The sequence below is a fragment of the Meles meles genome, chromosome 8 (assembly GCF_922984935.1).
Source record: "Meles meles chromosome 8, mMelMel3.1 paternal haplotype, whole genome shotgun sequence".
Lineage (NCBI taxonomy): Eukaryota > Metazoa > Chordata > Mammalia > Carnivora > Mustelidae > Meles > Meles meles.
The window spans coordinates 57,067,355-57,078,156 of NC_060073.1; the positions used below are offsets into that span (position 1 = coordinate 57,067,355).

The following is a 10,802-nucleotide window of genomic DNA, read 5'->3' on the forward strand; positions in this document are numbered from 1 at the left end:
TAAGTTACTAAGAATTTTAAGAACATGCCAGTAGAATATTAAACCAAATACAGGACCTTCTGAGCATGGGCATTATGTTTCACACCCACAGAGCTTGCCCTAGGAGTGAAGCCATCAGTTCTCTAGTCAGATGCACTCAGATCCTTTGCCATTACCACATCTATCAAGCCTTCACACAAAGGGTTCCATCCATCAAAACCTTCAGAGTGCTGCACTCTTTTCCCTTGTTTGTACTTGTTTCCTCTCTAATTTTTTTTTTAAGATTTATTTATTTGAGAGAGAGAGCAAGGACACACAAGAGAGTGGGGGGAGGGGCAGAGGGAGAGGGAGAGAGAATCTCAAGCGGACTCCATGCTGAGCAACAGCCCTATGCGAGGCTCAATCCCATGAACCCACGATCACGTCCTGAGCTGAAACCAAGAGCCAGACACTCAATCTACTGAACCACTTTGGCACCTCTCTTCTTGTGTTAATACAAAGCAGTGGTCTTCAAAAATTTTTGCCCAGATAATTTCCAAAAGAAATTTTCAATAGAATATACTCCCTCAAAAATGTTAAATTGAAATCAAAAATTGTCACTTACTATTTAAATGTTAGAAAAAATATAACATACAGTATAGTGTGAATTTTGATTTTTTTAAAGATAAAAATACCACATCAGTCTTTAAGTGTACCCTATGGAATATAGACAGCCTTGAAATTTTCTTCCCCTCATTTATTATCCACTTAAAAATACATGAACAAATGAATAATTTTTCCATAGCTGTCATTCAAATATAATATATATCTCTCTATATATATGAATGAAATTAATGAATGAAAAAAATGAATGCATATATATATATATATATATTTAGAGAAAGAGAGAGCATGAGTGGGGGTGGTGTATGGGCTAGAGGCAGATGGAGAGAGAAGTCAAAGCAGACTGTGCACTAAGCAAGGAGACTGATGTGGGGCTCAGTGTCATGACCCTGATATCTTGACCTGAGCTGAAATCAAGAGTTGAACGTGTAACCTACTGAGCCACCCAGGCTCTCTGTAACTGTCATAAATTTAACCTTAATGCTTTGTCTACTCGAAGTTGGTCCATTTTTCCACAAATTAATTTTTGTACTTAAAAATCTTGTAGTGATCACCATTCTTTCCTTGTTTGCAGTAAAAATGTATATGCAAATTGGAATTATTTATTTTATTTTCTTCAATCATTAGGTTCTGAGTGTTAAAATGTTCTACAATTAGAGTTATTTTAAGTATGCATTAATACAAGCAATATAGAGAGCTTTAATTTCATGAATTATTACACATAAACTTATTTTTTAATACAAAGTTTTTAATAAGATTGATGGGGGTTTTCTTATTATTCCTTCAGGGAATTTATATATTCAAAAATCAATATTGATGGTAAGAGACAAGTTTCACCCTTAGTTATCTCCATTTAATTTCTATAAAACTAAGTTCTAGGAACCCTTGTTTTTAAATCAATAGCTATGAGTGTAAGGAGTTTGAATTGCCTGGCACACTGACTTAATAGAGATTCAGTAAGTGTTGGAATCAGCACAAAGGAGAGTGCCCAAAGAGCTGGGGCTAAGACCTTCAAGAATGGGCCACCTGAAGCTGGCTCTGGTATATTTGAGTTGTATGACAGGGCTGTTTGGAGGTAAGTGTAGAAAAAAACACCGCAAACTGGAACCAGCTGCTTTTATAAAGAATCAGCTGCTGTTGCCAAGGATAAAACTGTTGCTTGGGTGATAAGACAGAAGCAGAAAGCTAACAGGAAAAGTAAATCCCTTCTCTCAGCTTCTAGTCAGCTTCTAAAGGCTCCTATTGGCACAGCCTAACAATATATTTAATTTTAGAACTTTCAGATTCTGCCAAAATACTATAATCTAAAGCCACCTATTGTTCTTAAAATAAAATGTATAAGGCAGGGAAAGCAAACCCTAGCTGATATGTGGTGATGTAACTGATAAAGTGGCTTGCTCTGAGTCAGTTATTGAAATTTTCCCTTTACTTGCTGCTTAGGAGCCAGAGCAGAACACAAAAAAGCATGAAATTGAATTTTAAATGTTTCCTTTTCAGATAACTGAATTTTTATAACTAAGTTTACAATCGTAATCCTAAGAAAGTTAAAATCAATATCATAAAGACTGATCTTTTTCTACCAGAGATTTTTTTTTTTCCTGGCAATTTAGACTTTGTTCTTTCATCAAACTAGCTCCTTGGTATCTATTCTGGGCCAATGTTATCATCCAGCTTCTCTGATGGTACCCCTAGGACTGCCTAATACTCTAGAAAAAAATCACAAATAGCCACAAAGTAACACAACGTGAATATGCAGCCTCATACTTCAGCTTTACCAAGCAATTATTCTATTTGATAGTTAATTTTCTCTATCATTCCCCTTAACTGCCATTTCAAACACCCACTCCTCTCTTAGAACTTGCTGCACAACTTATAATAAGTGGTGGAATATTTAGATTTTTGTGACTACTTATGAAAAATGCATGAGAGAAAGGATATGTGGATTGATGGTTAGGTTTTAGCCTTAGCTATCAAAGTAATACCACTCACTGAGAAGAGGAAAGGAAAAATCTTGTATTCATATATATTGGACTTTTTGATCTTGAAGTTCCTATGAAACAGCCAATTGAAGATGCCAAGCGGTCAGCTGGAAAACAAGAAGCAAATTAGAGCAGGATACACAGATGAGTTGATTAGTGTGTTTCAAAGATATGAAAATCTGATTTTTCTTCCAAGTCATGCAGAGAGAGTACACAAAGTCAAAACTGAAGCTAGCTTAGGAAAGAACCATGGATAATGTTAATATTTAGGAGAGAATAGAGGGAGAGCCAATCATAACAGAAACTGAAGAGAGCCACTGACATAGGTGGAGGACCTGGAAGGAGTGACATGACTGATCCAGGAAAGGAGAAAAAAAATCAAGAAAAGCAAGGTTGACTGTATCAGTCTCTGGACTAAGAGTCTATTGTATTTAATAATGCTGAGATCAGCAGTGACATTGAAGGCATAGTTTTGTGGTGTGACATCACTAAAATACAGTCCATTATGGAGTTAACAAGGAAAAAAAAAGAAGAGACGGTGAGAAGAGGGGTGGCCTATGCGCATGTGGGTTAGTGGGTCACAAGGCAGCCACTTTGCCCAAGCAGTAGAAAGCCCACTTCTCCTTATAAGACTTGAAGAATAGAAGGGATTGAATGTTCCAGCTAAAAAAGACAATAGGTCAGAAGAAGTAGAGAGAGGAGTTAAGACAAATACCTAAAGAACTATACATGTCTCCATCATTGTTTAGCTTTTAAACTAAGGGAGATCTGTTTTGAAGAGCTAAAGCAGAAAGATTCGGGTTTTTAAAAATCACTCTGCCAGTGGAAGGAAAGAATGGCTGAGTCCTGGCAGATTTGGTGCAGGGGCCAACAGAAGTCTGTTTTGGGAATTCAGATGTTGAAGGTCTACTCTTGGGCAGATATGGTATCATGAAATGGCAAAGCAATTTGAAGAAGTGTTATAAGATGGGACAATTAATCAGACAACACAGTTGAGACAAAATAATTAATGATGCATAGAAATGTTCAGGTCATGGCTGATAATGTCAGTGCCCTTAATAAGAAATCAGGGGAAAGAAAATAGTGGGCCCTTGACTGTCCTTCCTTGGTAAAATCAGAAGACTCCTTTTGGTTCTTACTGTCCATGCCTGAGCATTCCCCAAAATCCTGTGCTGACTGGAAACAGTGTCTCAAATTCCCATGCTGTCTGCTTTCTCTATACAAATCTAGATTAATAGAGAAAGTATGGTAATGTAAGGGGTAAACATCTAGGCTAATAGAAAAGAGTGAACAGTTCACAAGTAAACCCACACATCTATGGTCAATGGATTTTCAACAATGGTATTAAGACCGCTTAATGGATAAAATATCTTTTCAACAAAGGTTGCTGGGATAATTGGATAGTCACATGAAAAAGACTGAAGTGGGACCCATCTCTCAACTTACATATAAACATTAACTAAAATTAAAAAAAAAAAATTGGAGTGCTTGTGTGGCTTTGTTGGTGAAGCATCTACCTTTGGCTTGAGTCAAGGTCCCAGGGTCTTGTGATTGAGCCCCATATCAGGCTCCCTGCTCAGTAGGGAACCTGCTTCTCTCTCTTTCCCCTGCTTATGCTCTCTCTCTGTGTCTCACTCTCTATCCTTCTCAAATAAACAAAAAAACTTAAAAAGAAAGAAAATTTTAAAAATTAACTCAAAATAGATTAAAAAATCTAAATGTAAGGTATAAAACTTAATACCTTTAGAAGAAAACTTAGGTGTATTAGACAATGGTTGTTTTGATATAATACCAAAAGCACAAGTAACCAAAAAAAATAACAACAAATCTTCTGTGCTTCTAAAGGACAGTATCATGAAAGTGGAAAGATAGCCAACAAAATGGGAGAAAATATTTGCAAATCATAAGTCTGACAGTAGTTTCATATCCAAATATATAACGATCTCTTATAACTCAACAACAAAAAGTCACATGAACCAATTTTAAAATGGGCAAATGATTTGAATAGACATTTCTGCTAAAAACAGACATACAAAGAGCCAGTAAGCACATGGATGTTGTTTCATTAGTCATTTGGCAAATGCAAATCAAGATCACTATGAGATACCATTGCACACATATTAGGAAAACAAAACAGAAAATACCAAATATTAGTAAAAATGTGGAGTGATCAGAACCCTCAAACATTGCTGGTACAATGTAAATTGATGAAGCCACTTTGGAAAACCATTTGGCTTTTCTTCAAACAGTTGAACGTAGAGTTATCAAATGACTCAGCAGTTTTACTCCTGGGTATATACTCTAAAGAACTGAGGACATATTTCCGCACAAAAACTTACACATTAATATTCAAAGAAGCATTATTTGTAGCCCAAATTGAGAATAATTCAAATACCCATCAAGTGATCAATACACAAAATGTAGTCTATGTATACAATGGAAAATTATATCGGAAATGAAGCACTGACACATCAAATGAACCTTGGAAACATGCTAAGTGAAAGAAGCCAGACATAACTAGCCTCACATTTTATTGCATTTAAGTGAAACGTTCAGAAATAGTCAAGTCCAAAGCAACAGAAAGTGGATGAGATGTTGCCAGGGGGCTAAGATAAATGAGAATGGGCAGTGAATTTAGTGGTGTCGAAGCTTCTTTTCAGAGTGATGAAAACATTCTGCACTTAGGTATTAACGATGACTACACAACTTTCCAAATACACTAAAGATCACTGACTTATACACTTGAAAATTGAATTTTATATATAATATATACATATATAATATATATAATTTGCTATTACCATATAACCCAGTTATAAATATATGTATATTTATAACTATAACAAATATATATATAACAAATATATATATTTTATAACATGTATATAACAGATATATATAACTATTAACAGATATATATATACACAAATATGGTAATATTTAAAATATGTATGGTAATATATAATAAATAAATAAATATAATAGCAAATGTGTGTGTGTGTGTGTGTGTGTGTGTATAATATGGTAATAGCAAAGTTTTAAAAAGGAAATCATAAAATCATGTAATCTTTGAAACTTAGAAGTTCATCTGTCTGGGACCCAGCTGTTTATGTGACACCATAGGTGTGACACCATACCTAAAGCACATGTAAGCCCTTTGGCTAGGGGTACTGAGGAAGGAGTCAGGCTTGTCTCCCAGATAGTTGCCAGTAGCAAGCCAGACATTTACAGTCATAGGATGAAAAAGAATAGTTTTCATTTATTTTATCCTTTTCTTTTCCTTCTGTGTTCTCTAGTTGTTTTTGAGGGAGGTTGCACAGAGAAAGGCAACGATAAGAAAGGTAATCAAATATGAAAGAAAGGATAAATGGGGAAAGAGATAAAGATGGTAGTGATTAACAGGTATATGATGTATGTTCCAGGGGCATTGCTGGATAAAAGTTTTTATTAGGTTTTCTGAAAATGTTAAGTGAATAAGTGAACAGTCTATATGTTTGGATGCAGCCCTGCCACTCAGTGCTATTATAACTTTAGACCTCATTTAACCTCTTAGCACTCATTTTTTTCATCTGTAAAATGGGAAGTAAACATTTCTGGCTCCTGGGTGGCTTAGTTCGTTAAATGTCTACCTTCAGCTTGGGTCATGATCCTAGCGTCCCAAGACTGAGTCCTGCGTCTGGCTCTTTGCTCAGCGGGGAGCATGCTTCTCCCTTTGCCTGCCGCTCCCCCTGCTTGTGCTCTCTCTTTCTCTCTGTCAAAAAAATAAACAAACAAACAAAAAGAAGTGAACATTTTTTTCTAAGTGTGATTGTCAGAATAGAGCAAGACAAGGCTCATAAAGTTCTTGGAGTTTAGGGAACATTGTAAACACCCAGTATCACTGATGACTATTACATTTCTATCCCTACATTCTGCTTTCTGAAAGTCCCCTAAGAAGAGGGTCCTGGAGTGGAGACTTATTATGGGGTAAGGAAACTTTGGAACTAAGGATCAGGAAGCTTGATTTATAGTCTTAGCTTCCCAATTACTCGCACTGGGACCCCTGGTGCTCACTCTCATCAACTGCTAGAGCTTTCTTAAAACCCATCCTTAAGAGGATCTCAGAAGCCATGAAAACATGGTGTGGGGACAGGTAAGCCCTGCTCAGCTGGGAGGAGAGGAGGTGTTGCCTTGGCCTTGGCAGTCAGATCTGAATCTCCCATGGGAATAGACAGCAAGCAGAGTCCGCTGGGATTCTGCTGTGAGGAACCTATTCCCAGTAGGGTTTGACTGGGGGATATTAAGGGCTTACCGTAGGGTGGCCCTCCACTGCTCAGAGCCCGGCAGGTAGCTCCTGTGAAATGTGGTGTGTGTAGGGCCTTCGACAGACTTGACCTAGTTTGGGGAAAAGAAAGGCCATCCTCGTGGAACACATCGTCCTCTGATGTTCTCATTATTCTCAAGAGGAGTTCTTGGCCTTATTTCTCTTCTTTCTTCCTCTCCATGTTTAATGTTCTTGGTACTGTCTCTCTAAAATTCCTTCTCGGGTCTGTCATTCCCCTTCCCTCACTTGACTCCCATTTCCATAGTGTTTCCTCTATATTCTTTATCCCCTTCTCTCTGTCTCTTTCCCGCCCTTTGGTTTTTCCTCTTTCTCTTTACCATGTCTCTCTTCATCTTTTGGCCCACTTTCTGCTTTGCATGAACTCTGAGAAAACAAGGAACAGAGTAGAACACTCAGCTGAACTCTAATATCTCTAATTAGGACAGGTAGGAGGTACTGAAACTGGCCTTCTGCCGCTGGAGGCTCTTACTTAAGACAATTTTAGATTTCCTTAGAGTGGAACATGTGACAGGATGGATCAAAATCCAGGGGTGGGTTCTCAGGAAGGGAGTGTGACCCATGGTATCTCCTTAAGATCATCTCTTCTAAAATCCTCCATCAGTTTCTTTGTGTGGTTCTAATGAGAGCTCATTATAATTATAATGTGCACAGCTTGCAGGGCTTATCTGGTTCATCCTCTTACCTCTTCCAGTCCAGGCCTGGGGCTCAGCATCCCCAGCCTTCAGTCCCGGTTCTCTGAAACTTTGTCCCAGACTCTTAATCCCTTTAGCAGGGAATTTCTCTCTGGTTTCTAATCTGATTGTTCCTTGATGTAAAGCTGGCTTTATGGGAGAGAGAAAGCAAGTTCCCCCTAACTCCAAAGATACATACAATAATAAATTACTCAGTGGTGAGTAATTTAATTCAACTAACCATGAGAGAGAGAGAGCCTCTAACACCTGAATTCCAAAACTAACAGGTGAAGCCACTTATCACAGAGTATGCAAGGGGTTTTAGACATTATGAAATATTCCTAAATGTAACTCCCTCCCCAAATGGTTATTTCTGAAATTCCACAGTAGACAAGAAAGATGACAAATGTATAGATTATCCTTTATTATCCCACTTCACAATACCACCCCTTTTTTATCACCCCCTCTCACAACCTCATTTGGGCTGGTGTAAGGCAGTGTTTCTCATTTTCTACTCCTGTTGAATTTTGACAGACTCTGAGATGAAAAGCATCTCAGAAATGAAAGAATGCTATTCTTTAACAATTCATAGGGAAAAAAAAGGAGTGGAAAGAATGTTTTTAGCATTACAGGTTTCCTTTCTTAGTAATTCTCAAGATTTTGCAAATTGACTTCTACTTGTCTGTACCAAAAGCTTTTATGTGACAACAAGCGTTTTAAAAAAATATATATTTAATATAAATGCATTCATTGACTTTTGTGCTTTTGTAAAGCACAATGTACTATTTACTTTCCATCTAAACATGCTTTTAAAATAATAACTTTTCAATAATAACAATAATAGGAGTGCTTCTATAATGCTTACTGTGGGCGGGACCTGTTTCAAGTCCAAGTTCTCTCTGTTTCCCTCTTTCTATCTTACATAAGGCTGTATCCTCATGCATATGGCAACTCTCTTTTACCCCTTTATTAAAAGTAAAGAAACTGGGGAAGAGAGTTTAAGAAATTTCCCTAATGTCACTGGAACACAAACCCAGGGTGTTCTGGTGCCATGCTCTTAATTAGTATTCTCTGATGCCTCTTGAGATATTTTGATTTTCCAGGGGTCCTGCATGGACACTTCCAGTGTGATATGTGGGCTGTAGACCATGTAAGCACCTCAGGGTGGAGACTGGATCAGTGAAATCTAGTTCAAGCCCTGTAACTGTTTTCCAAGAAGACCTGGACTAATTCTTTTCCCTTTTTTGGATACGTGGTTCCTCATATGTCAGACTGGATGTAAGTGTGGACATCTGTTGCGGAGTAGCTAATATCATGACTATGTAAGTTTAAACGTTTGGAGGACAGCTGTGATGATTACATGGAAGGCGTCCAGAGGGCTACTGATTAGACTTAAGGAGCTAGTCAACCACCCTGAAGAACAGTTAATCTACTGTTTTTCTGAAAGATGTCTAAGAAAGAAGTCTTTCTTTCAATGGCCAGCATTTTATGACTTTCTCCTCATCCTCCCAGTGTGTTTTAGAAATAAAATCTATGTGTAATCACAATTTATAAACTTTTATGTTGTTTTTCCTTCCTAGGAACAACGATAGTCTTAGACACAAGTTATAATTTCTTCAAAACGTTGAACTGGCTGATAACAAACATCCCCAGCTTCTCATGAGTAACTTCAGAATCAATGTCTCTGATGCTCCCACCTTTATCCTTACGGGCTTCCCAGGAATGGAGGCCATGGAGTCCTGGCTATCCTTCCCTCTCCTTTTGCTCTACACTGTCTCCATTGTGGGAAACACCCTGATCCTCCTCATTGTTAAGGAGGAGAAAAGCTTGCACCAGCCCATGTACTACTTCTTGTCTCTCCTTTCAGTCAGTGACTTGGGAGTATCCTTTTCCACATTGCCGACTGTGCTGTCTGCCCTCTGCTTCCGCGCCCGGGTGATTTCCTTTAATGCCTGCTTGGCCCAAATGTTTTTTATCCACCTTTTCTCTTGGACAGAGTCTGGCATCCTTCTGGCTATGAGCTTTGATCGCTATGTGGCCATCTGTAACCCCCTGCGCTATGCTACAGTGCTCACTAGTGCCCGCATTGTGGCAATGGGTCTGTGTACTGTCCTCCGAAGCTCTGCCCTCATCCTAGTCTTTCCATTGCTGCTGCACAGACTGCCCTTCTGCCACCCCCAGAACGTCCTCTCGCATGCCTACTGCCTTCACGTGGATATGACTAAGCTGGCGTGTACTGATGTCTCCCTCAATAGCCACTACGGGCTGTCCATTGTGCTGTTTACCTTTGGCCTGGACTCCACACTCATACTCATCTCCTATGTACTAATATTGCGATCAGTGCTTGCCATCGCCTCCCGAGAGGAGCGCCTCAAGACACTGAACACATGCGTGTCCCACATTCTAGCTGTGTTCATCTTCTATGTGCCCATGGTGAGCGTGTCCATTGTACATCGCTTTGGTGCTGGCCTGCCCCATGCTGTTCATATCCTCATGTCTATTCTCTACCTATTTGTGCCTCCCATGCTCAACCCTATCATTTACTCTATTAAGACAAAGGAGATACGTCGCAGGCTCCTCAAGATGCTCTTTAGGGTTAAGTCCTGAGTCTCTTGAAGAGCTAGAAGCCCTGGAAAATTTGGTGTTGGAGTTAGAACCATTTAGACACCAGAGGGGGAGAGGATCAATCCCTATGCTTTAAGTTGTAGGATCAATGATCAAACATGTAGTCTGGTATACTGGGTCAACACCTGCCAAGTCTATCTCAGATCTTATCCATAAATCAACTATTTCAATGCCCTTTAGACAGAGAAAAATGGTCTCTTTTCAAGAATAACCCAAAGAATGTCAAACATCACTCCAGAGTGAGATTATTTTCTGGAGGAACAGGGAAATATCTTCAAAATGCTTGGTGACATGATACTTGGACTTCTGGTAATAGGCCTGCACAATTCTGAAAAAGACCAGGGCAAAGAGGAATAATTATGGCCTAGATATCACATCTTTACCAGTATGCAGGTTTAGATTGGGTGATTGGTTTCTGATGCTGCCAGGAGCCAGAGTTCTTCTCATCATGCTCTTTGAAAAATCAAGTTTTAGAGTTTGATATCAGTGATAGTTAATGTTACATATGAACTTGACTGTGCCACAAGGTTTCTAGATATTTGGTTAAACAATATTTCTGTCTGTATCTGTGAGGGTGTTTCTGGATGAGATTAGCATTTGAACTGGTAAATTAAGTAAAGC

General features: G+C 38.6%; 1 protein-coding gene across 1 annotated transcript; it reads left to right on the plus strand.

Annotated features, from left to right (window-relative positions):
* Positions 1–9,215: 9,215 nt before the first annotated feature.
* LOC123949482 (olfactory receptor 51I2-like) lies at positions 9,216–10,163 on the plus strand. Its single transcript, XM_046016970.1, has one exon. The coding sequence runs from the start codon at positions 9,216–9,218 to the stop codon at positions 10,161–10,163; it is 948 nt and encodes a 315-aa protein (XP_045872926.1).
* Positions 10,164–10,802: the final 639 nt, after the last annotated feature.

Coding starts and splice junctions, on each gene's coding strand:
- LOC123949482 (XM_046016970.1), top strand. CDS start 9,216: ATGAGTAACTTCAGAATCAATGTCTCTGATGCTCCCACCTTTATCCTT.